Here is a 26,669-nt window from a genome sequence, read left to right as displayed (position 1 = left end):
ATTCTTGGGCTCTTTTCCTGTCCCTTTGTTCTTGCAACCTGCTCTTGGTTGAGTCTGATCCTTCCCTTGTCCTCCTGACTACCTTTAGTGCTCACTTGCCTCTCCCTCCCCACCATGTCTCTACCCACCCACAGTACCCTCCTCTTCCTCTCTCTGTAGTCCATACAGAATCTTAACACCGTATCTCCACTTGCATTCCCCATCATTAGCACAACTTTCCTTTCACCTGGCCCAAACTCCTGACAAAAATTCCACTAACATTTAAAAGGAAACAGGGTGCTGAGCATGGCCAGGAAGAACAGGGCAGGAAGCAGCACATGTACAGTAAAACCTGCAGCTCATTCAGACAGGTGCAATTCCCTATGAGGAACGACAAGGCACCGAGGCCAAACCTCACAGCACAATACCAGAGCACAGACCATCTTCAATCTATGTTGGCTGGCGTCATCGTGAACATCTACAGAACACAAGGGTGGAAGACCAGACCACTCACCTTTCCCCAGACAAAAAAAGTCACCTTCTTTAAAGTCAAAGAAGGAAGAAAAGAAGAAAGCAGGTGAAGGAACCAAAGAACTTGCGGCTGCCAAGTTATTTCAAGCAAAACCTGAAGTGCCAGCCATTCAATCTATTCCTTGATTCCTTTCAATTGTACAAGCAGTGTTATTGTACAGGCAATTATTTCTGTACACACTATTTTTCCTACGGCACTTCATGTTCCCTTGCTTTTGCCCAAGTTGCCCATCTATTACAGCATCTAACAAACCCATACACAACTGCAACAACAGTTTCCTGATAGTCTGCTACGCAAGCATTAATTTGCCAAATAAGAGCCTTTTGCTTCTGAAATGTGTTGTTACTGAACGCCACGCAGTAGAGCGCAACTGCCCTGCAAGTCAACGTTATGTCTCAAATGAAGCATTCCAAGAAATATTTAAATCACATTTTATTTTTCAAATTCAAAAATAACAATTAGCTTTGTTTAACATGTTACACATCTCAGATTTAAAATATCATGCTCTATTTAAATATCCGAGTGACAACACTATACAAATAAAACGTTACACAAAATATATTTAAGAAAATGTTTTGGTCTTCAATCTGAACAATAAATAGACAGGCACTTCTACACATACAAAGGAAGCAACCACTATTTAGAATAACTCTTATAAGCAAATGTGGAAATACAGAAGTTCTGAGTTTTGAGAACATGTTTAACTCTACATGAGACATCATGCAACTTCAAAGTTTGTTTCAAAATCCCAAACTCTTAGGATCTGCACAATTCTAGATTTGCTACCGCTTTATAGGAGATCCAAACCATGCTCTCGTAAGCAATGTGCAATTTCAGTTACTTGCATCAAGTCAAGCTACCTGACCACATTTAGTGCCAAAACAGAAAGCAAGGACTGACCAGAGTAGCTTTTCACATAAGCAACATGAGCAACAAGTCAGCTTTACCTCCTGTAAGCTTGGGGCAGACCTAACTGTACCTATTGCCCAGCCCCAAACAAAATCTGTTCTTTCTATTCCTTATATATTCAGCTCTTTTATGGGGTATTCCCAACAGCATCATCTAATAAAAGGGTAAATCCTTCAGACGCAGGCACGCTTTGCACAAAATATCATAAGTAAAGGAGAAAACACTGTTCCAGGGTGCAAAAAGACCGAAACCCATAAACTACAAAATCCAACAGTTGAAGTCTCGTAAGAGTGTTTCATACTTAAAACTACATCCTTCCAATTTGTGAATTTTCAATCTGACAGTGGTTTCCAAGCACCCACACACAGACACTACTCAAGAAAAAATTATCTTCCACCATCACAGTTCACAAAAGATGCATTGTAGTAGGCAATCCCTGTTTCCAATACAGCTAACCAGTCACTGACAGCTAGTTATAGCCTTGAAGTCCTTTTTCAAATTAAGACAAATATTGAAACATTATGACCACCAGGACAGTGGAAAAGTCAGGACCAAGTCTTCAAGCCATCAAGTCAAACTTTAGTATTATTCTTATCTTCAGAAGTACTGGAAAAAGTTTTCAGAGAAAATTAAACTATTAAAACAGAGCTTCACTGGTCCACCAAGAAAGTCAGACCCAACCTGGGAAAGTTATTTGTACTTAAGACACTTATGCACATTGCTTTAACAATTTAAGTGTGGATCTTGCAAGCGTGTCCAAATCTTAATCATTTCTTGAGGTTTTCTACTATGTACTAACATTAAGTTTGTGTAGGAACATATGTTATTTCTGTATTTCTCTTCAATATCAAATGTTTTGAAGCCTTTGTGTTTTTCCGGAGCAAGCCCAAGCTTCTGAAGGCACATTCCAGTATAAACATCATCAATAGGGTAAAGGAGTACCTGGTCAGATGCATTATTAAGTCTCAATGCCAGATCACCAGAGTACAGAAACCCACCACCTCCTGCATACGGAGGATATGACCCTTCATAAACACTTTCTGGGATGTAGTACTTCAATTTTTTTTCTCTGTGAGGTCCAGCATCTTTGATCACATCGCCTATAAATAAGTCTTTAGCTTTGTCCTTTGTTAAGCTCTTCAAGTAATCCAGGATCTGATTGGTATTCACAAAAACATCATCATCACCCTTAAAAATAAACTGGACATCTGCACAACTGCTGCTGACCCACTTGAGAAACAGCACCTCTTTCAGAGTTAAATTGAAGAAAGTGTCTCTGTAGTTCCAGAGGAGAATGTCTTGGTGGGTTTCACTTTCAAATCTTATCATGTCTGAAAGATCAGGGAAATTATCCTCTGGTGGTGTCTGTCCAAGTAAGAAGACCCTTCTGACTGTCACATCCCCCGATTTGATTTCTTTGCCCCAGGATTCCCTAATGGCTTGCCTTCTATCAAAATGCGGTGTAAGCGACTTAATAGCCAGCAGCAAAAAAGGTTTATGTTTGCACTTGTTTGGCTGATCCATTAATAACGAATAATTTCTACATCTCAAGTACAGTAGAAAGTCTTTGAATCTGTCTGGCAAGTTTGCAAAGTCACTAACCTCTGAAGCTACCCATGGGTCAGGGTCACAGGAATTGAGAACGCTCGCATTAGAAACTAAGTTCTCTTCCACAGTCATATTGGAAAGCAAGGTCAGAATAGGGTTGTAGAGCAGCTCAAGCTTCTGTTGCTGTCTGTTCCAATACGCTTTGTGAGGAGTGTATTTCCTCCAGAACTTGTTGCGTGGTATAATAACACGTCCTTTTGCATTCTTCTCTTGGCTGCCACTTTTTGAGACTTCCACAATCACATAAATAAAAATGTTTACCATCATCAGAATTCCCAGCAGCTTTAATCTTCTGCGTCCAACACTCATTTCTCATATCTGGAAAGAGGAACAAAAACAATAGAATTTTAGCTTTCCTATCAAGTCCTTCATCTCAAACCCACAAACTACTTTCAGACAAAGAACAGACAAGTTAGTAGCCTAAAACCAGAGGTTACCTACCACCCCCCCACCCCCCAGCAAAAACTAACCTACCTCTAAGACTGCACCTACTAGCTGTAGGTGTGCACAACAAAAAGCTGGTAAGAACGTAAAGTTGCCATTTGTTACTTAGGAATTTTACAGAACATTTTGCCGTCTCTAAGCCAGCCAGCAGGTTTTGTTTGTCATTTAAGTCTCCTTTAAACACTGGTCTGTACAGTAATTAGAATCCGAGCCCTCAGCTTGGCAAAGGCAGAGAAACATTTTTTTCCTGTTAGTAAGGTGAGCTTAAGGGTATAGAATAAATTGCTATATGATAAGGTCAGTTATTTTTAAACTAAGTTTCAAGCTTTTATACTCGCATTCTTATACCTTCCAAATACGTAACAGGCAGAGCTGAATTTTAAAGCACACAATTAGTTTCTGTCCGTTTCACTTGGCTGTTCCTTGGGAGAGAGGCTGACAAAACAGGCTACTGCATTGCTGGTATTCAGCTCTCTGCAGAGATAAAAGAACATGAATGCCAATAGTTTTTTCTCCTCTCTCCAACTGGAAAAGGAAGTGAATGGCACCAGAAAGTGAAAGTGTAATAAGGAAGGAAATAGAAACAGAGAAGAAATGAAAAAAGGAGAGGTTTCCTATTCATTTAAGACCAGGAACTGTAAGTGTACCTCTCCCTGCTGTAAGCAAAGGTTATTCTAGAGCCCATCTCCATTTTTTACTGAGAGGAAGGGATCAACCCCTCTTTCTTCCACAGCTGTCAGAATAAAAGGTGCAAGGAGCAACGTGAAAACAAGGTGTTCTTCTGAAGGGGTGCTTATCTGTTTACTAGCCATGGGGTATATCAATGTACAAGCAGCAAGCCCTTCTAAGTTGGGAAGTCAGACTAGAAAATAATTCAGAATTAGTAAGAAAGTAAGATTACACTGAAGTCAGATACAGAACTCACTGCTGAAGATGCTTTCATCAGCCAGAAGTATACTGGAAGACCAGAAAAACCTCATGAAAATGATTTGCAATCACTGTTAAAAGCACAGCTGCCAACATTGCCTCAGAGCTCCTGAAGTCACAGGGCAACAGTAGTCAGGAAGGTACACTGGAGAAGTACACCTTGTACTTGCTCTTCATCTTATTTCCAGTCATCACCAGGCACGTGAGCTAGACTGACCCTTGGTCTCTTCTGGTTTGACCAGTCTTGCTTTCTTTTTTCCTCAGCAAGTGACATGTAAAGTTAGTATAAGAAAGCGGCCAGTAAATAATCAGTAAACTCTTTTCCTCTCATTTGACCCCTGGATTGTCATTAAATCTAGAGGAAGGGGAGTAACTTTGGAATTTAAACAAAAAGCCACTCCTAGACACAATGGACTACTCAGCAAAAAATCCCTGCTCTTCCTTCATTTGACATCATGCATCTGCATATTTATCTGTGCATACACTCAGGCCAGATCTACATTATTTAACATCCAGTTCGCAGGCAGCTATAAAGTTTGCTGTTTTAACTTTAAAGCAGTTTCCTTCTACACCTCAAAACCAAAACCGTGTGGTCAGTGCCATCATTTAAGATAAACAACTGAACTGTCAGAAAGCACTGGCCTGGCCACACAGAATTCACAGAAACTGTCTCTTCCTTTTCCAACTGCCACAGCAGCTTCCACTAAAACCAGGTCATTATATACTGGTTTTCTTCCCTTCCAGTACAAGGAGAGAAGCAGCTGTCCTGTGCTTTGTGCTACTCCATGCAGTTCAGCATGTACATCAATGCTTATGTACCCCATCCTCTACAGCACTTCTCACTAGAACAAAAAGCTCCCCCACCAGTGACAGTTAACAAACACAGGATTGTCAGGAGCCTCATTTTCCAGGATATCACAGTTTATCTGTCACATCCCCCAGCTACTAAACTATGAGTATTCAACACCTCTAACTCATCTGGGTGCTTGACTGTTTTGAAGACAATGCGACACCATTTGCAAAGACTTTATTTCAATCACTTTACAAAATCCTTCAAATCATTAAGTCTCCTGGGTAAGCATTTCACTTCTAATCTTCGTGGCTTTCAGGCGTAGCCTTGCAATCCCCTGCAGCAAAGGAGGCAGGGAACTCACACAGAAAGATCTCCATTTACTGCTAGACTTGGTAGAGTCTCCCAAGACGACTGTGGTTCCATCACATAAAGTACAGTAAATGCTATCAGACCCACGTGTAAGTACTTCCAGTATGACTTTCAGTCTTTTTGATAACCAAAAGCTGTCAACATGTGGGTTTTTAATCAATCACAATGGAGGGGTATGCTCCATTTGTAATGTTGCTAGTGGGGTAATTGGCTTTTTTGTTTGGGGGTATTCGGTTGTTGGCTTTGTTGTTGGTTTGTTCCCCACCCTCCCCCTCCAAGTAAACACACCATACGGTCTCAAGGCAAATCTCATTTCTTCATCTGCTTTGCTGACACTAATGATTGACCAAAGCACCAGCACGATGGAGATTTTGTGCACAGGGCAGCTTGCTAAGGAGCAGCATTGTGGAATACAAGACAGCACTCATTTCCTACTTACAGCTTGGTGACAGCAATCCAGACACATCACAAAAACCCTTCTCCTATTCCAGTAATAGTTTCTTCTAATATTACAAAAATTCCCAGCTACCTTTTTTGACTGCTGAGAATGGAAGATATGTTAGGAAAGCCAAAACCAAACTAAAAGTGACTGGGTTCACACTTAAATCTATCCAATGCATTTTTTTATACTAAGTGCTGTTGAAGAACTGAGGCAAGCAGTACAAAGCAACACTCCATTTGAAAAAAATCCTGCTGCTTTAGGTGTTAAAAAAGGGGCATAAAAAGCAGAACATGAGAGTAAACACTGTATGTCAGTAAAGCGAATCACAATACACACAGATCCTGAAAAACAGAAAATACAACAAATTTATTCCAACTTCAGCGGGGAAGGTGAAGAGTTACCTACACTCAGAGATAATCTGACACAGTTTCTCACTGCCCATTTTCAACCTCTCAGCCACACTGATGTGAAGACCATTTTAGCAACCAGTTCAAGTTTGTACAAATCATCACATTTCTGCTTATGCAACTTCCAGCTGCGTGGAGTTCTGCGTCAGTATCACTGCATACATAAAGTCAGTTTGTTCAAAGCCTTTAGAAAACACCCATGTGGCTAGGGAAAAAAAGTTAACATTAACTATACTCTGCATAAAACAAGGTCCTGCTACAGAAACTGTATTTGGAAAGTTTGATTCTGCAGAAATGGGAGAGGTGAGGAGGGCAGAAAGGAGTTGCCCTCTTCAGCTCCAGTCCACTCTTTTACACTTCACTCAGTAAAAACTAAGGTATTGATAGAAGGGAACAGATTTATGAAGCCACAAAAGCAGCACCAAAATCAAAAGATGGATGGGAATGGCAGGCTAGTGGAACCTGGCAAGAAAAACAGCTTCACTGGGGGAGCAGGCAACAATCGATAAAACACAATGAACAACAACAGAAGAAAACAGGTATTACAAAGAAGCTGTGATCTACAAATAGATTCCAAATGCCTTTAAATCCAAATAACATTAATGCAAATAATGAGAAACTGTTCACAGGTGGCTTTTAAACAGTATTATTTTATGCTTTATCTCAAGAGTGAATGTATTGCAAAAGCCTGCAAGGAACCTGCTCAGAAGTCTACAATAGCTGGTCTGAAATGAGAACAGAAATCACTCTCCTGAGCTGGAAGGGACCCATGAGGCTCAAATCCAACTCTTGACTCCACAAGGGCAACCTAAAAGTTAAAACCATATATATCCAAGAGCATTGTCCAAATGCTCCTTGAACATCGAGTATGCACACTCCATCTAGTCCCACGAATTAATTACGTATGAGAGTCTTTTCTGAAAGCAAGACTTTACACAAACAGGGGCCATGATGCCCCCTGACCAGAGTTACATTGGAAGGAGGCCAAAACCAAAAACAAATATATCCAAGCGTACCAGCCCCTAATGTAGCGCGCATGCGATATCAGTCTGAACTTCACACGCACTGGAGCTGGGATCCTGCAGAATTTGATTAGCCCTGTTGTAGCACTTGATTTTCCATAATGACTTCACAAAGCTAGAATGCGAAACATGTGATGACAGTTTTAGCTTTTTAACTGATGCTACTAACATGTCACTATGCACATAAACAATCCTAAACCTCTACTGAGGTTTAACTGTAGGAGACAAAAAGGCAAGAGGAAAAAGCAAAGTTGCAAAGAATTGGCTAAAAAAAAACCCAAAGTATATTTACAAGTTCAGAAAAAGCAATCCTCCCTAGGATAGAGGCCATGAAACACAGTGGATTCAGAGGGTGCACTGACTACTCTTCTACAGCAAGATACCAAAACAAACACACCTAGATTTGCAGTCACTGTGTGCAGCCTACAATAAAGCCAAAAAGGAACTCTAAAGAATGGAACTTGCTTCAACATCCCAATCTGAATCACCACCCTGAACAATGAAGTTTTTCTTTCCTACAGTTTTTAAGCAAGGATTTGAGTTAAAGATGTTACCATAGATGGTAAAATCTTCAAGGTAGCAGGTACTCTTTTAGAAATACCATCAAAACAAAGGAGGGCACCCATGAGCATGAACACAAGTGGCAAATTAATACTTTTTTGACAGTCAATCCTACCAAGTTTAGCAATGAAGCAAAAGCCCTCTTTCCTGAAAAGTCACACCAGCTTTGTAGCTAACTTATTTCATTCTGCTTATATTCAATGGAACACCCACTGAGTGTTTAAAATGCCAGAGGATTAACTGGTTGCTTACACATTAACTGAGATATCATAAGACAACTTCAGGAACACCACTTTCCTAAATGAGAACTTTCTTTTACTCCAAGTCTCTATATAGCGACCTGACTGACAAAGAACCATATATTCATACACCAAATATTGATCATGTATGTTGACTTTTATTGATATTTAGGTTCCCAATCAGCAGAGCCTCTAAGATACCCGAGTGTACATTGAAGCTTCTTCTGCAGCACTCCACACAGTATCCATCCCAAGCTCCCACTTGCAATGCAATGAGAGTATACCTATAGCATGAAATCAAAGAACAAGCCTTCAGAAGACAGCTAAAAAAGGGAAAGCAACCGTAACCTCATGTGTCTTTATACTGAGAAAAGTCATCTTCCTTGCTCATAAGTGCTGAAGCCCACGATAAATTATGCAATCAGAATGCTGGTGACTATTTAAAGCTTAACACCTAAAAAGATACTACTTGTTACTGCAGACAGGCTCCATCATTTCCCTTCTCAAATACAGGGGTAAGTTTTGTTAGCAGCACCACTGAGCATAATGTAATGCAGCACTACCCAGCAAGGATCCTCAAAAGCATCTTCAGGTCAGCAACTGGGTTCACACACCCCAGCCTTCAACAGCGGCTACAAGGGTATTAGTTTGCTTTCAAAAGGCAGTGCAGCCTGTGGTAATAACTGACCTGTGCTGCCTTCCACTGCCCAGCACCAGCATACACCGCAAGCTCCTCCAGCAAGATGAACAAAACACAGTATTCCTGTTTGTTACATAAAGGAAAGTTTCAAGGAGCAAATGGCAAGTAAGACTGCCATTTTCAAGGTTATAACTCTATTTAAAAATAAGTTTAAATGGTGTTTCTATATGTATCAACCATCAATTTTTTCTCTCCAACACAAGTCCTTTGCTATTAAGACATTCTGTCTTTATGCTTTTACTTATGAATATTTATTAACCTCAAATCTCAACATGAAAGTTCAACAGCAGTAGAAGCAAGCTGTGACTATCAAGTAAGCAGTCTCAATAGCGTATCATAGGGATTCGCAGCTAAGCAAACCACCCAAAGCAAAACTCCCTTAAACCAGCTTGAATATTTAGCATTGACAATTAACAATTCCACTATGAAAGGAATATTAGATAACACAATGTGGGCTACCTCAGGTAGTGTTCCTTCCCACACTGCATATATCTGCATAAGCATTCCTGCACTCACAAAGTGCTCCACAGCAGATGCAGCCATAGCAGCAGAGCTGTACTTCAAGGCACTAAACCAAATCTAGGCACACTCCTGCAACCACAAGATTAAAGAACAATGTTTAACTGTACTACCTGCCTCAACCCTCACCTCTTGCAGACGTCCCAGGCTGTGGATCTACCAGCATCTGAACCGATCTAATCGCCTGACCTCTCCTTTTGATGGAGACTTTCTCCTCCTCCCTTTCCGACTCCAAGAACTCAGGCCCAATCCCTCCCTCACACTGGCTCTGGTGCTCTGCCAGGCCTCTACATAAATCAGTTCACATCACTAACCCAGCAGAAAACTAACAATGACCAGAGATGCACAACAGATAAGCACCACAGCAGCTACAGAGAAAGCACACAACAGAGAGTAAGGGAGCAGACAGATGTCCCCTCTTCATCAGGGATGACAACACACCAGGAACTGAGCCTTGGTTCTGGATTCATAATCCCATTCACCCTCTAATAAGAGGCTATCTAGCATCATCAAAAATGACATTATACTCAGCCATGTAACACCAGACTTTGAACAGACTGCATAGATGCAAGGTAAGACGTGTAACTTCTCCACCTTCTTCAAGTCTGCCAGAAGCCATGACCTTGAACTGCAAATATCTGTATCTTCCACTGGAGATAAGAATTATCCTGTATTTTCTAAGTGGGCTGAACAACCCGTCTACATTATTTGACTGCCAAACCCAAGCATTAAAACTCTACTTATTCACTGGGGCTGACAAAAGATAAGATAATCCTTATTTCTTGCAGGTATGACACCTATCATTCTACTAGTCCAGGGCTCAACTATCAGGAATTTGGCAAAACAAAGCTGTAATTCAGGTATCCATCAGATCCTGCCACCTTTCTCTCTCCAGAGGCTAGCTATAACCAAGGCTATGGCAGACTTGGGTCTCACCATGTAACTTCATTTTGAAGCCTGATATCCCTTACAGCAGTTCTACATAGAGCACAAGTTCCGGTAGTGCTAGAATGCAATAGCAACACTATGGTTCTTAAGATACTATTAAACACATCACAAGCCATACATAGTCCCTCTAACCCCTTGTGAGATGCACCAGTTCTTCCAATATCAGTTCTACTCAGGGGTCAAAAGACTGAGAAACACCACAGTTTTAGACTATGAAGATGTTAAAGAGCCTCAGGCTGTTATAAAAAGTCTGTGCTGTTTCCAGCTTTAAAGAACTTGGACACTATTTCTTTTTCTAGCAACACAATCAGGTAACTTTTTCTACCTCAGGACTTTACGGAAGTTCAGTTTTACACAATAGTCATTAAGATCATAATAAGAACTGTCAAATATTGAACAGATATCAGTATTCTGCTTTTGCAGAAGCACATCACAGTGGCTACCAACTAATAATAGTCCCTCTTTTCTGTGTTCTTCAAGACCAGGGTCTGAAACAATGTTCCAGTTGAAGGAAAGTTAAGAGAGATAACACACTACACAACGTACCAAAAAGTGGAATGTCAGTCAGAGCAGCTAATGTTTAACATTAATTAATTTCATATACCTGCTTTGAGTCATCTTCCAGCATACTACTTAGTTTTGGGAGAAATCATACTCTTCCAATATTTTAATACTCAAAGACGCCAGCACAACTTAGACATGGAATTTCAAGATGCAAGTAAATAGCAAGACCAGGGAAGGTTGCGCTTCTATTTTCTTAAAACGCAGCCCAAGGCATAAGAACTAGCGAGTTTGAATAAAAGGCAACCTAGCTTCATATTCTGGCTTCCCACTGGTCATCTTCAGCACATTTTGCTCAAAGCACACACCAAAAGCCCCAAAAGCAAACCAACCAAAAACTACACCCAAAACCTCCAATGGCACAGTGAAGCATCTCCCTAGTAACACTCACCTGGATTTCTGCAGTAAGGTATTAAGAGGACCAGGAACTGCATTTAGAGCATGTTTTATTACTGCTGTTGTACCTAATCTCACTTTGCCCAAACCCTCTTTGAATGCATTTTGACTTTTATGAATTCCACTGGTGATTAATTTTCCACACAGCAAGAACTTGGAATTATTTGCTTTCCTATTGCCACACAAGAGGGGAACTCTTGGAAAACACAACATTAAAAAATTGTAGTTATTTTCTCTATGTACATTTGCCATACCAGGTATAAAACAAACCTTTCTCCTCTGTTCCTCTTTTACCATGATAAAAGTCATAGCCATTTTATTTCTGGAACTATTTTGCACTTCTGACTAACCTTGTCTTCCCCCCACACACACTCTTCTGTTAGGTCATTTTTTGATATGGCAACAACAACAAAAAAGCATTTAGCACTAAAAGCTCACAAAGATTTGCGGAAACATTTTTAGAGCCATGTATCAATGGGGATGGGTATAAGGGGCAAGGGTCACAGTATACTCAGTCTTGCTAAGCTTTAAATAGAGATTACTTCCAAAACAACCCCCACATTTGAGAAGGAACTTTGCCACACACACCTCTGTGTACTCCCATTAGCTTAGAAAGATGCCTCATTTGAAACACCTACATATGTAACTGGTCGTCCAAGACCCTCACAGTAGGTGGATGATGCTGAGCTTTTGCCATTTAGTTTATCAGGGAAGTCATCACTGTCTTGTAACTCATAATGAAGCTGCATCTCCTCAAAACAGTTTCCAGCACCCACAAATTTTACCACTGAAATTATCACTAATCAACACTTCTTTTGGCTGTCAGGTAAAAAGATTAACTGCAACTGAAGCCTCAATATTCCAAATATTAAACTTAACTAATCTTGCTACTCCCAGACCATGTCCTACAACTTAACGGAATGAAGCATACACTACATGGAATCTATAAGCAATTTAATCAGTTTCGTGCTACACCTCTTACTTTGCTTCTGTTATCCATGCCATAACTCCATTCCCAGATGGATTCTGCTCCTCTCTTCTGAGACAGAGTGATGAAAACAATTAGTAAAATCCTCATAAACTACATTAAAATGAATTCGAAACTGCCAGAGTAAAGGAGGATTGTTAAACAGTTGCCAGTCTTCCAATGAAACAAGCACTGGTTATCTGCTCAATTCCATCCTTTGCCTTAAAGATACTGCTTCATTGTTACTCACCATTTTCCACTCCACCTAACCCTCATCCATGTAATTCATCTGCTTTACAAAGCAGTTTTACAATGGCTATGATAAAGTTGAACCACCAGCTCTACCACTGGTTGATCTTTTAGGTTACAATCTCAAGACTGTCTTTTCAAGTCTGAAACTGGTACGGAAGAACTGAAGCCTCTTACATGAATGAAAGCCATCTCCAAGCATGGGAGTCACCCTAGCCAGAAGGACAGAGCCCTCCACTGTGCCTCCTTTCTTGACAGCCATTTGTTGCTCTATTTCTACAGAAGAGTTTTCAAAAGTGCTCTTGCTTTGCAATAACGCCTCTCAGCTTCACTGGTAGTTTTTAGAGTTCTACATTGCCAGGGGCAATCACAACAAAAACTTGTCCAGCAGCAGCAACAACACTTGGAGCTACCTACAGACTTCAGGAAATAACTGCACCGTTCATTCCCAATTCATTTGGCACATCACATTTGCAGTCACAGGGATAAGAGCTTAGAATCAGCTTCTAAAAATATGCTGAATAAACATATGTCTGCACACAGATGGGTGAGAAACCCTGGTTTCCAACTGAGATGGTGTTAAAAAACAGGAAAGATATAAACTGTTGCAACTTCCCCACACACAAAAATGTCTCGCTCCATGTGGCATTTAATCCAGTATTCTATAGAAACTTTTTGTTTCTTTAGTGATAAATATACTTAAGACAAGCTGATCTAATGAACATGTACTATTCAATCCAATGCTAATTTACTGGCTTCAATGCAGACCTGCAAGATGTTTTAATGTAGTATTGACAAGCCCATCGTTTTAATCATGAAAAGGAGGCCCGCAAACTTGTTTTCAACAATCCAAACTTTTGCCATCAGCCAAGGAAACACTATGGTGAAAAATGAAAGAACCTATCCCTAAACACTGGCCGACTTTATCAAGCACTAAAGCAAGAGTCCATATCTAAACAGCTCTCCCTTCTCATTCATTCTTGTACGAGCTACCATTTTATAAAGATGACGTTTCAAGAAGCCTATTGGGGTTATGTTTCCTAAGGTGGATTGAATGCATTAATCAAGGAATAGCCTCAAACAGCACATAAGGTAGAAATTAACATCATCGTTGCAACTTTATAATGTTACAAAAACATCTCATGAAGGTTATTATACAACATACAAATCTTAGAAATGCAAGAAAACATAACCTTATGCTTTACAGAATTTTAAGTGCAGCAGTATAAATAAATACATGGCATTTTCTCCAAATACAATCTAGACTTGTAACTTTCAGCCCAGTTTTGTGAAACACCGAGACTTTAAACTGAGGAACAGGTTTCTCTACACAGGCTGAGAGCGATCCACCATGTAAATACAAACAAAATGGCTTAATTATGTAAGCTATATCATCTCCTGTTTCCTATGATCCATAGGACACCTTCCAAACATTCTAGGCAGCTGCTTCAAAAAAGGCCTGTGCAGTTACTCTATACAGAAAGAAGACAAAGTCATCATGCAACCAACATAAGCTACAGTTCTGAAGCGAAATAACAAAGCAAGACTCCACTTGCAGCCTCTCAAACCTCATCCAAGTCGCAACCACAACCAAGTAGAGAGCACATGTTACAACAAGATTCTTCTATAGCATAAGCCAGATTTGACTGAGCTCCACCACCAGGTCTCACCAAGACTCCAAATCACATGGATTAAGAGTCTGTCTTCACTAGCTAAGAACACCATCCTACAACCTTGTCGACAGACGATCAGATTATCATTGAAACCAACTCCTCTAGGTGCAATGCAGACAGGCCCTGCAGCTATCTGAAAAGATCTGTGAGCACTACAAACGTTTAAATTTCTCTGACGACTACTACTACCTCAAGTCAGCAGGTTTGCTCTCTGCAGAGTCTTGCTTCTCAAAGCAATCAGATAACACGTTTAAAGGCACTGCTCACAGTAGTTATATTAGGATGAAACTCAAGAAGTCATCTTGTCAGAAGCTGCTACAAAAAGGTGGGGAAATTCCTACTACACTGAAGTTTGCAAAAGCACGAGAATCCAAAACTCCCCACCCTAATAGCTTATTTGACTGCTGTCCTGAGACCGTCCTGTCAGCTTCCAACTGTGGCATTAAGTCTTTTATTTACTGCTGAATGGCAAGTTCTGAATATCAGAATCCCAAAATCTTCAAAGTTACATTACTAGGCTTCCTGTCACATTTTGACTAATTCCAAGTGCCTTGCTCCCTCTCACTCCTTCAGTGTTAAAGGGAAGTTACCAGAGCATCACCTTATGCTATATAAAATAACATCTATGAAACAGATATTTTATTGATTTTATCTTTCTGCTCAAACACTGCAGCAACACCCATAAAGACTGCATCAAACTATCATTACAAAGTAATTCAAGAAAACAAGTTTCTTCATTTCATTAAAACCATTTACATTAAATTCTTGCTCGACAGATGGAGAGATACCACCAGATCTCCACTACCTCAAAGTGGATACTTCCAACCCTGAATCAAACTGATAGTCACAAAACCTTCAAGAGAAAAGTCATCTATTTTTTCCATCCGTTTCTTAATTAGACAGCTACCAGTAAATCACTTAGATCATTACAAACCCTTAGATCATTACAACCCCTACCTATATGTTGTTACAGATATCCATCTCAAAAGGTCTGGGTTTAATTAAACCGATGTTTAAATATTGTGTACCTATTGAATTCAATGCAAGTTACATCTAAATATATATAAATATATATATTTTTAACCTGTTCAAATTAAATCCTTGGTTTTTTTTTGAAAAAATGTTCATATATGAATTGTTTTAAATATTTCTCTAGAAGATCAAGGTATATGCAAGAAAAGCCCTCTGGTCATTAGAAAAAAGTTATCTATAAATTCAATCCCAGGTTTAATGTATACTTCAAATTTTTCTACTGGCATGTACTACTGGAGTTTAGTCATGATTTTCTAGGGATGAAAAAATTATTTCATGGTTTCTAGGGATAAAAAAAAAAGCAACAGAGCTCCACATGAACACCTCACTTACATAAAACAATTTAAACCATGGCAGTGTCTCTACATTAGTGCATTCTGCCAATATCACCGTTCTAGGCTGCCATATCTGCAGACACACTAAACATCTATGAAAGTGTTCCTAAGTGAATGCAAAAAAACAAAACCCAATCAAACCTTGTGATAAAGTTTGAGGCTTTTTGTTTAAGAGTAAAAAGGATCTGGGTTAATTGTTTTGGGTTTGGGGTTTGTTCTTTTTTTTCTATATCGAGCTTGTACACTAACAACTTGTCATGGTTTAAGCCCAGCCGGAACTTGCCATAAATACTAGTATTAAAGGTTAATACTTCAGTATCTGAGGGCCCACAGTAGTGAAAGTGACCTGTTTTTCCCAATCTAGTATTAAAAAAAAACCAAAACAAAACCAAAAACACCACTACCAAAATCCACAAGCTTTAGAATTATGACATTGTACAATTCGTTAGGAATAACCCAGAGCTGCTAACTTCCCATTTATGAACTTCAGATTTTTACATACCTTTGAGAAGGCTTCAGCTTGAACAAATAATAATCAAGAGAAGAGGTTTAACTGGGTGGCAGCAGAGAAACACCTCTTGGGAGAAAATTCATTTCATTCACCACATCGATTACAAGTCAGTTGGTACAGTTTCATGGCGGTTTAAAACAGTTTCAGTCAGGGCTGACACATTCCTGTAATTTACTCCTTCCCCTGTAAACTGCACATTCCCATCCCACTTTGCACTGATATGAGTGTGATGAGTCAGTTCAGGCAGCTAAAGAGGATGATACAGAACCTAACAAAGCAGCAATTAGTTTTCAGCCAGTTCACATCACCAGATTTGCTTGCTGCTGTGCTGCACAAACACCAGTAACAGTGCAGAAGAGAGCAAGACTCACACAACCGAGGCCACAGCAGATGCCTCCCCCAGCTTAAACTTTCATTTACCAGCACACTGGTACCCCAGCATGATGCTACTGATGCTGTTCCCACCTTCATCCAGAGATCCCCACAGGCAGGGACAGACAAGCCCGATCCAGCAGATGCGGCTAGCCTGGCTGGCAACCTCAACCACAGCAAGACACACCCTGGGGTTCGAATTTCTCTAAATTCTTGTAATCAAGTCAGTGGGTTAGCAGTGAACCAGCATGACCCACCCACTTCCGCTACTCCTACTGTGTTCTGCTCTCTGTTAAGGGGTTCATTTAAATTTGAGTGTTATCTTATCATAATTACTAGAAAGCTAAGAAGTGGATAATGAACTGCCCTCTTGCCAAATACTTAGTACTTTGATCAATGCTAACTCTGGTAATAAAAAATGAGTAACATATTGCAAACCTGATTGATGCTTTCAATGAACATTTATACAATTAATGTCTGCTGGACAGACAAGAGGTCTTTTTAAATAAAAAAGGTTATTTAGTGTTCCCATTCAAGATGCAGATAACCATAATTTCCACAAACAAGACAATTCATCTCCTCCTGGCATCTTTTCCAGCTTTATCTTCAGACCAATAATACTGCCTTAACCATATCCCAACCACTTTCATGTTTGCGTAGAGACCATTATTTAGTCAATGAAGCCATTTTGTACGCACCATGCTTCAAGGTCACCAAAATTTTACTGCTGCTTTGTTTTCTCACCCATGTTAAAGTCAGACATAACCCACACTACTAAAAACCATGTCTCAAAAGCAAGGTCGGTATAGCTTGCTATGTCTGATGAAGTTACTGCCCCTGATTATCACTGGGTAATCAGTAATAAAAACAGACACCAGTGCTACCATGGCAGTCTGTGGCTGGGTGACAGCATACACAGCTGGGACAGTCACCATCCCAGCCATCTCAAATCAGGTTTCCCTGCAAGGGCTATGCCATTACTCCATCAAAAGTAAATTCAAACCAAATTCATACTGTGAATATTCAGATCGAAATTCTAGGATCTGCCTCTGAATTTACAGTACTGAACTAAATGAATGTTAAAGAATGCAGAGCCTACATTTTAAAATGCAAATACATGAAAAGCCTTAATTGGTTTTGGTTTCAAGTGTAATTAACATGTACAGGGGGGGAAAAAGGGTTTTTAATCTTTCTCAAGAATCCATTTAAAGTTCAGAAAATCACTGGAGCTGTAAGTAGGGAAGTTCATTTTCCTCCTTCAAACTTGTAAGATGTAATATACAAACCTCATTGCAGACCATCAAGAAAATAGGTACAATTTCTCCAGCAGTTTTAGGCAGCTAAAGATTCATGTAAGTACCAGGAGGATTTTGTAAAAGATCTTTAAGCAGGTTAGGCAGCTGACTCCTGGTTTTGTTAATGGCAGATAAGCATGTAACCCAATTAGACACATCTAAATCCAAGCAGGAACTACTTCTGTACATATTACTTTCACACCAATGCAAAGCATCCATTATATTTGAGTGATTCATGTAATCAACTCTAAGCTGTTTTACATGTCTCTTAATTGGTTTTATTCAAAAGCAAATCAACAATAAGTTTGCAATAACATTCTCTACTCCAAAGATAGCCTTCCATTATTGTTTCCTAACATTCAAATGTTAGATTAAAAATATCATTGCTCAAGTAAGATGAAACAGCAATAAATTCATGGTACAACCTGACATTCAGCCATACCACACCTTAAATCATATTAAAATAACCCCCACCCTTCCCCAGTCCATGAATTCCCGTAATTGGAAAGCTTACTGTGTTACATTAAGTATAACCCCCAAAGACAAGCAAACATAAAGGATTTTCTCAATCCACTTGGTTGCTCGGTTCAGCTCACAACACAGCTGTACAAATAGACTGGGGGGCACTGTTGTGCTACACCACACAACAGCCTGTGGGCACAGAGGCAGACAGAAGCGCTGCTAAAGCAGCTATACCTCAAAACTGCACGAACCTACATGAAGATGCTGTAAGGAGGAAACCTAGTGCAGGCTGAATGGCAGCTGTCTGTGGAAGCTGAACATCCCACATGTGTACACACACCCTGGTGGGGCACATCAGCTTCCAATACTGCATTGCTTCTGTAAATAGCATGCAAATATGCACATCCTCTGGTGGTTCATAAACCATCAAGAATTAATCTTTTATGGAAATATAATAAAAATAGTCATCCACAAAAATAAAATAATCCAAGACTCATTCAAGTTTGGTAGTTGATTTACAAATGAAGTGATTTAGTCAAGTCACTCTCAGAGTAACTCTTCTGTGAGTTTAAAGTAAAGCAGCTGTTAAATTTCAGAAGTTATTTACAAAGATGATCGAAACTAGCTCCAAATTAAATACTTTTCAACTCTTGCTATTGTATTTCTCTCAAACAACAAAGTTCTCTTAAGCAACTGCAGATGGAAATTGTTTCATCAATTCTCCCTATAAAGATTTCAGCACCACACCCCTCACACTGGGATTCTTCTTATTTAAATGTTAATTGTCTCTCATGAGACATCAACTCAATAATTCTTTAGCACAGTTCATCACAAGACATTTTAATGATCTAGTCTTCTCACTGGGTTTTACATGATCTGGAGTTGCGGGGAGGTTTACTTAGTAGTCTTTAAAGTCCTAGAAGGCTCAATGAACCAGTAAAAAGAATGCAAGAGAATTACAGAATCAAGCCCAAGACAGCTGTCAGTTCTTCCTATGTAAAAAGCAAAATGTGCCTGAATAGAACATACAGATTTCCCCCCCCCCCCCCTCATTTGTTTATTCATTCTATAATAAAATGATGGGAAGGGCATTTCATTGTATCGTCATCTTCTCTTGCTTACTTTTTGCTGGGTTTTAAGATCATAAGGATTGTGCAATGCAACTATGAAGTAGTAGTAGACTGATAAAAACATCTAAATATGTATCTGTGAGGTCAGAACACGGCATAACAGGGAGGTTACATCAGTAATTTTTATGAACTGCATTCACAGGCATATATCCTTCTCCAGACCATGTGAAGCACTTATCTGAACATAGCCTACAACACCCTAGGAACATCAAATACTAACCCTGTGATTTCTCAGGCCCACAACTATAACAACTGCACTTTCTTCCTCAACTAATTGGTAACACTTTGGTTAAAAATGTTATTTTACCACCATAAAAAGTTAGAATTGAGTATACCTGAAAAAACTTTTTTTTTAAGTTTAAATTCAAAATGCAAATACATGCCTACTTGCTTCAAAATTATTCATGTACTTCTATTGTATAGTAATAGAAAATAAAATAGACATACTAGGCAAAAAGTCCCAAACTCTTCACCTATGAAATGGACAAAGACTGTTTTAAGCTTTTGAAAGGTGATCAATCCTAATGACCTTCCAGAAACATTAACATGAAAACTATACACGTTAAAAAGGCTCATTATTTTAATCAAATACACCTTCCCCTACATTCCCCCCCGCCAATATTCTGTGCTTCCTACAAAAACATACCAATCTAAATGAAAAAGATTATTATGACCTTGTTGCCACAGTAAGCATACTTTTGCCAATAGCTCCCCTCTGGCCTATCCTTGGCAGGGTTTTGAATTATACAGTTTAAAAAGTTTAAGTGTGTGACAAACCCATGAGAAATCTACCAGGCTCTACTATTTAGAGCCACATACTTCAACTGAAAGAGAAGTTAATGAGATTTTTACAGCAGGAAACATAACCGAATGCAGTAAAAGAGAGATCCGAAACATCAGCTCTTGATGCATTTCTGATAGCTGCTCAGTCACTTCCATCAAAACCCACAAGTGTGACAGCATACAGAAGCAGCCCATCAAGAAACTAACTTTGTGAAGTTTCACAAACTGTCTGAAGCAAAGATTTTACAAGATAATTTGACACATTTGTCAAAAACTGAGTAATCTGCTGAAAAAGAACAAGTTACCATAGAAATTGGCTGAGGATTTTAGTTGATACTGCTCAATCTTTTTCCTCTCCTTTAGTTAATTTGGAGAAATACAGCTATACAGATTTCAGTCAAGTGCATTTACCAGTGACAAGCCATCCCTGCTTTTTGACTGTTGTGATAATGACAATATTGGCTGTGGTAGGAGACATATGACTATGTTTTAAATTTCAACACTATCAGCACTGACATAGACTTTTATCACCACCGTTTGTTCTTTAAGTGGCTTCCTGCAGCCAACAGGGAAAAATCACTATCAGAGCTAGCCCCACTGTAAAAACAGCTGCACCAGGTGGCAGTAAAATGACAATTGCTAATGGTCTTGGCATTGACAAGTCACCATGGAGGAGTACTCCTCTGAAACTGTTCTCCAAGGAGTCCAATGGGTAGGCAAGAAGATGAACACTTAAATCCTGCATTTTTTTCCTCCATATACATAATGTGTAACTTAGTCATGCAGACAATCGCACATATTTTTTCAGCGTAGAATACAAAGCCACTTTATGCACTTCCAATTTTTCATTAAAGCCTTTCTGAGCAAGCGCTCCTTTTATACTTATCTCATCAGTACCTTCATTACCCAGATGTATTTAAAACATTTAGGAGGAGCTTAAAGGCAACAAAATTTTTGACCACCAGTGACATTGTGTTCACTGGGAACAATCTCTAGGGAGATTGGTGAGCTGTATCTATTATGAGACAGGGCATCATCGGACGGCTAGCTGGCACTCTCAGCCACCTAATACACGACCTTCAAAGCAAGTCCCTTCAGCAGTGTTACCTTGCTGCTGTACCTTGTCTTCCTCATCCATTTATAGTACAATGGGAAAAGAAGCAAGCAATAACCCAAACAAAACCAGTTCACAGGTGACAAAAATGCCAAATTCTCTTTCTGATCACTTCGTGCAGTGTCTGTAGCTTTCGTATAGCTGTACAACGGCACTGCACAACATCTCCGGCAGGAAGTTGCACGTTCAAAGCAAGCAGCAAAAATCAGTGTTTCCTTTAAGCCAAAGGATTTCAATTCTAACCAACAGCACTATATTTTTAAGTACAAGACAAAGATTCCATACCTTCATCTCCACTGCAATTTTGGGTTTTGTTTGGTTTTGGTGTGTTTTGTTTTTTGTTTTTTTTTTTAAAGAGTCTATTCTCTTTTCAAGTTGCTTACTTGAAAATCAGAAACACAGAAATCAAAACAAACCATCAGAAACTACATCTGCTCAACGAGAAAAGCTGATTCCCCGTTTTGTTTTCTCCACGCATTTGGTAACAATTCGGAGCTAGTTCAATTCCCCCGGTGGTTTCAACAGGCATCAGGCTGGGTCACGAAGGTGAAAAGGAGACAGAGTTGCCAGCAGCCAGTTCATCATCCGAGCAAAGGACCGGCTGCAGCTGTACCACTCACCGGAGTGCCATCTCTCTCCTCACCCCACCCATGCACACACACCCTCCGTGACACCACGAAAACCTGCCTGACGCAAAAGCGGAACCGCAACAAGAACACGAAACCGTTTTAAGCAACTTCAGAAGATAAAGAGAGACAGCCTCGAATTTAGTTAAGACAGGGGAGGAATAATCAACCAGAAATTTCCTCACAGGAGAACGCTATAATCATGCTTCCTCAACAACTTTCAGACTATATATTTAGCATGTAATTTTATGCATGCATCCTTCCACGTCCACATTAAACTCTTCTGTGCCCAAACCCACTTTGTGTCCAATATAAAAAGAAAGGGGGGAGGGAAAAGCCACCCAACCGAACCAAGTAAGCTCTTACTCCGCGCAGTTAAACCTAAACATTAATGTTTAATAATCAACTCCAACAGCACTGAGCATTTTGGGATGTCGGCCTAAAGGGTTACTCGAATAACTTTCACCATAAATTTTTGCAGGATGACTAATGAATTGCGAGCTGCAGTTTGGCCACAACCACAGCGAGTAACCTGAAGTCCCCTCCTGACGGGGTACGGCATGTCTCAGGAAGTTCAAAGGGCTAGAAAGCATCATCTCGTGATACACTCAGGCCAATTCTACCAAAAAAATACCATTTCCCCCCTTTCAGGTTCACCGAAGTCCGTAGCTCAGAGGCACCACCTCAGCACTGTAGCATGACAGCAACATCCTAACGCTCAGCAGACATTAATCATTAACCGACTGGGTTAAAGCCGACTAATTTAGCTGATCCCAGGAGCTGTGCGAGCCTTCTAGCTCCTCCAACACCCCCCCCCCCCCGAAGAACACACGACGGACGCTACCCTGCCTGCGTCCTCTCCCCTGTCCCTCCCCTCCAGCCAAGGGCAGGATTACAGCAGCACCCAGCACTGCAGCAACCTCACGTCCCAGGTTTTCTCTGGAAGCAAAAAGCTCACAGTTCCAGCACCAGCTCCTCCTCCCCACGTTAAAACAAACGTATAAAAACAAATAAAAGAAGACGAACATGCGGTCGTTCAACGCGGCTGAGCTGGCTTAAGTTGCACCCATGCCCACAGCCTGCGCCTCTGCCTCGCTCTCACCGAGTTTGTTGCAACATGTGCCGGCTGCCGATGCTCCTGTGCGCCAGGGCAGAGATTCCGCGTCCGCGCGGTTTAACCCCACCCTTCCCACCGCCTGTCGCTTCCCCCACGGGGAGAGGAAAAATACATTGAAAAAAAAAAGGGAAAAAAACACTGAAAAAAGATCCCAAATAAACACATACGTCTGACCGCTTCCCCTCAGCTTGTATCTGCCAGTACACAAACACGCTACGAGGAAATCTCACGATGTGGAAAACAAGCGTAAAAAGGTAAAAATTAAGCAGAAAGTGATGGGTTTTCCCCTCTCACGCCCCGTCGCGGCGCCCCGAGGAGGCAGCGCCGCCACCAAACCTCCTCACGCACGTACCTTGCCAGGCTGCCGCGGGGCTCTGCCGGGGTTCTTCCTGCCGCCGCCTCCACGTCCACCATGCTTTAGTCCGGCCGCCGGCTGCCTCTTAACGCGGTGAGGGTGTCCCCCCCTCCCCGGCCTGCCGCCCTACCGCGGCCCCAGCACCCAGCGGAGCTCCATGCTGTGGCTGCCGCGCTCCGCCAGACCCCGCACCGGGCGTCGGCTCCGCACCTGAGGGTGATGCCGGGGCGGCAACCGCGGAGGGTTGGTCCCCTCCCGTCCCGCCTACTCTCTCCTTGGGGCCAGCGGACGGAGCGGGGCTGGGGGCGGAGGGCAGAGTCACCTCGATGGAGCGCTGCGGGTACCGGGGCGGCCGCCGCCGGAGGAGAGGGAAGCGCTCACTTGTTGCCCTGTGGCACGGGCGCGCGAGCGAGCCGGGGCGCGCGCACCGCCCGCCTACCAACCACGCGCTGCAAGGTGGGCGGAGCCATAGAGAGCGGCTCTCCCGCTGAAGCCACGCCCCTGCCAGGCCGGCGGCGCAGCGGATTGGCGGAGCGGGGGAGGGGGGCTCTGCACCCCTTCTGGCCCCAGTTGTCCCCGTGGTTGCCGCACTGTTGTGTCCCTGAGGAAATGAGCGGGCGGGCGGGCGTAATGGCACTGCCGCCTCGCCTGCCTTTTCCCCAGCAGGACGCAGTCTACCCCCCACCCCTCCCTCGGCACCGCCTCTCTCCGTCCTGTCCTGCGGGACCGCTTCCGAGCCCAGGGCTGGCGCTTATCCCCTCATCCTGACCCCGCCGCCTTGGTGACCGCCCGCAGCCCGGGCTCCCTTCCGCCATGTTTTCCCTCGACGCCTCACAGGTCGTGAGGTAAAACACATACGGAAGGGGAAATGCGTGTTCCCAGCATGTCCCCAGACAGCAGTAGTTCGCTGCAAAGCACGCCATTGCTGGCGGCAGAGGAGAGAGAAGTCACCCGGGGCCTCCCCACTAAGTTGAAGGTGCCCAGTTTGTAGGCCGTACCCACGAGGAGGGAGCAGTGCGTGACCTCGCAGAAAAGCAGACACCAGTGCATTTATGTCTGCCAGCTTCGTCAGTGGGAGGAGAGCTGGCACCTCTGTCCCTCCCTCCTGTAATAATAAAAGCATGTTTCTGAGGTAAAACCACCTAGGTTTACAGGCTGGTGGCCTCTAGAGCCACAGGGGCAGCTGGTCACTTACCTTGCCTTATGACAATGTTCATTCCTTTGGTTTTTTTTCCACACAGCATCAAAGCCATGCTAAAAAAAAGACATTTCACATCACCTTTTTATAAGGTTTCTCATTTTTAAGTAATTGAAACTGGCTCAGCTTTATGTGATGGTCCGCAAAGCTTTTGTTACTGGAGGGAGGAGGAGGAAAGGATTGGTTTATGCTCTCGGTGCTTCTCTTGGTAAGTAAGTTTCTGAGAGCTCCAGATTTTGGCAATTTGCCGTCCAGAGCTGATACTAATCATGCGTGACTCACTCATTAGTAACCCTCTTCTTTGCTGTTTGCTTACTTCTTAAATTGATGAGACGACAAATCCTGGCGAAATACCCTTATGGAAACAAACTAGAGAAATCTCCAAGACGCAGGATGCTTACTGAAATAAAACATACAACTGTGTGCTGTTACAGCAAGGAATACAGTCTTCAGACTCATCAGGGCCAGATCGATAGCCACCAGCAGACAGATTTACAGCTCCCTTGGACTGTGAACCTCACAGCTTTTTATCCTGTCCAGGAAGAAAATGAACACATGCCGTTTGTTTCTATTTTTAGCACCTGCATTCTCAATCCAATATAAAGAGAGGCCCAAACCAAAGCAATTATCCCAATGTCACCTGGTGCAGTCACTTAAAAACTGTTTTCATTGCAGGGGGAGAGGTAAGCATGTCCCCACGATCCACAAAAATACACATTTATGCACTTTCATTTTACAGCACTCATTTTCCCCAAGCTTCAGTAGCTGATACATACAGCAATAAAGGCTGGTTTGGTAAACAGCACTAGTGCCAATAGCACGCACTGAGCTCTGTGTCATTACATATTGGAGGCTCAGAGAAAACCTGTGAGTCTCCTGCTCAGAAATCTCCTTTAGGAGCCTGAAAGAAACATCCTTATCCACAGTGCTTTGGGAGGGACATTGCATATTTCATTCCTCTTCAAATATTTATATATGTACTTCATGTCTGAGTTTAGCTGTCCTTTTCATCGAAGTAGAAAGATTACAGCAAAGGGAGGAGTTACCCTAAATCGGCAAGCATCTTTGTTCAGTAAGTAACACAAAGCTTGAAAGGAGAATTAAGCGTCTGACAGCCAGGAACTTTGCTCCACTGCATGGGAGATTTCATAACAATGTGTTTTGAGATCAATAAAGAAAAGAGGAAGCCAAAAATCAACCAGAACAGCGTGTCGTGTAACACTGGGTGCTAAGGAGCCTGGAAAAGCACACTGAAGCTGTAAGTTTTGGCCAGTGATAGAATGGTCTTGCTGTCTTTAGGGGAAGGACACTTCTCCCTCCTCCTGGTCCCACCCCACAGCGGTGCCTGCTCCTCTGTAATCACACCGACTCAACTGGTCACGGGGCTGTGTTGTGAAACCTCAAGGAGGGGGAGGTGTTTTAATCCAAATATATTCCCTGATCCAACTGGCAGCTGAGCCTCAAAAATTATCTGAAAGGAGGAAGATACCTATAACTGACATTGCCACTGAGCACAGTGTATTTTCAAAACACTGCCTAACTTCAGTACCCCCGCTGTGCTCGGTGCAGCTATACCCTACAAACCCCAGCGAGGGGTAAGGCAGGGGCTCACTTTCCAGTCCCGTTACCCTGAGCGCGGGCAGCTTGGCCTTCCCCAAATCCATGCATCATTAAGCCTCGGGAGGTTTCTTACCTGATGCTGAGAATTATTAGGACCCAGTAGGAGTAATGGTGAGCATAGCACAGTCCTGGGGTAGGGACTGCCAAGCTTCAGTGTGCCTCAGCCTGCCGCAACCGCCTGAAAACTGCTCCAGCTCTCAACTCGAATCTCCTCTGTCAGTCATCAGGTTTAATGAAGTCTCGTTAGCACAAAACAGTCCTAACGAAGCAACTCTCTCCCCTATCCTGCCATGACATCCTCCTTCAGGCTTCTCTTCAAAGCAGCCTCCTTCCCTCCTGCCCCACGCAGTCATACTGGGGGCCATAACACCTCCCTGTCCCCACTGGGGTTTCAGGGATGAGGCGAGCACACTGGCTAGCACCAGCTAACCAACTCCTTTGCAGAGAAGCACCTCAGTTGCTCTCAGATTTATA

The 26,669-nt window shown here is 42.0% G+C and overlaps 1 protein-coding gene across 4 annotated transcripts; it reads right to left on the bottom strand.

Annotated features, from left to right (window-relative positions):
• Nucleotides 1–928: 928 nt before the first annotated feature.
• B3GNT2 (UDP-GlcNAc:betaGal beta-1,3-N-acetylglucosaminyltransferase 2) lies at nucleotides 929–26,409 on the bottom strand. 4 transcript variants are annotated; one of them, XM_057423406.1, is made up of 2 exons: nucleotides 26,269–26,409; nucleotides 929–3,346 (listed from the first exon to the last, which is right to left on the bottom strand). In XM_057423406.1, the coding sequence occupies exon 2, from the start codon at nucleotides 3,335–3,337 to the stop codon at nucleotides 2,144–2,146; it is 1,194 nt and encodes a 397-aa protein (XP_057279389.1). In that variant the 5' UTR covers nucleotides 3,338–3,346; nucleotides 26,269–26,409; the 3' UTR covers nucleotides 929–2,143. The 4 variants fall into 4 exon arrangements, with proteins under 4 accessions (XP_057279389.1, XP_057279386.1, XP_057279388.1 ...); XM_057423403.1 differs by lacking the exon at nucleotides 26,269–26,409 and adding an exon at nucleotides 23,375–23,687; XM_057423405.1 differs by lacking the exon at nucleotides 26,269–26,409 and adding an exon at nucleotides 23,008–23,089.
• Nucleotides 26,410–26,669: the final 260 nt, after the last annotated feature.

The sequence above is a fragment of the Pezoporus wallicus genome, unplaced genomic scaffold (assembly GCF_028554395.1).
Source record: "Pezoporus wallicus isolate ANWC-B61680 ecotype Strahan unplaced genomic scaffold, APGP_CSIRO_Pwel_v1 contig_4191, whole genome shotgun sequence".
In the NCBI taxonomy this organism is placed as follows: Eukaryota; Metazoa; Chordata; class Aves; order Psittaciformes; family Psittacidae; genus Pezoporus; species Pezoporus wallicus.
This window is presented reverse-complemented; position numbering and strand designations above follow the sequence as displayed.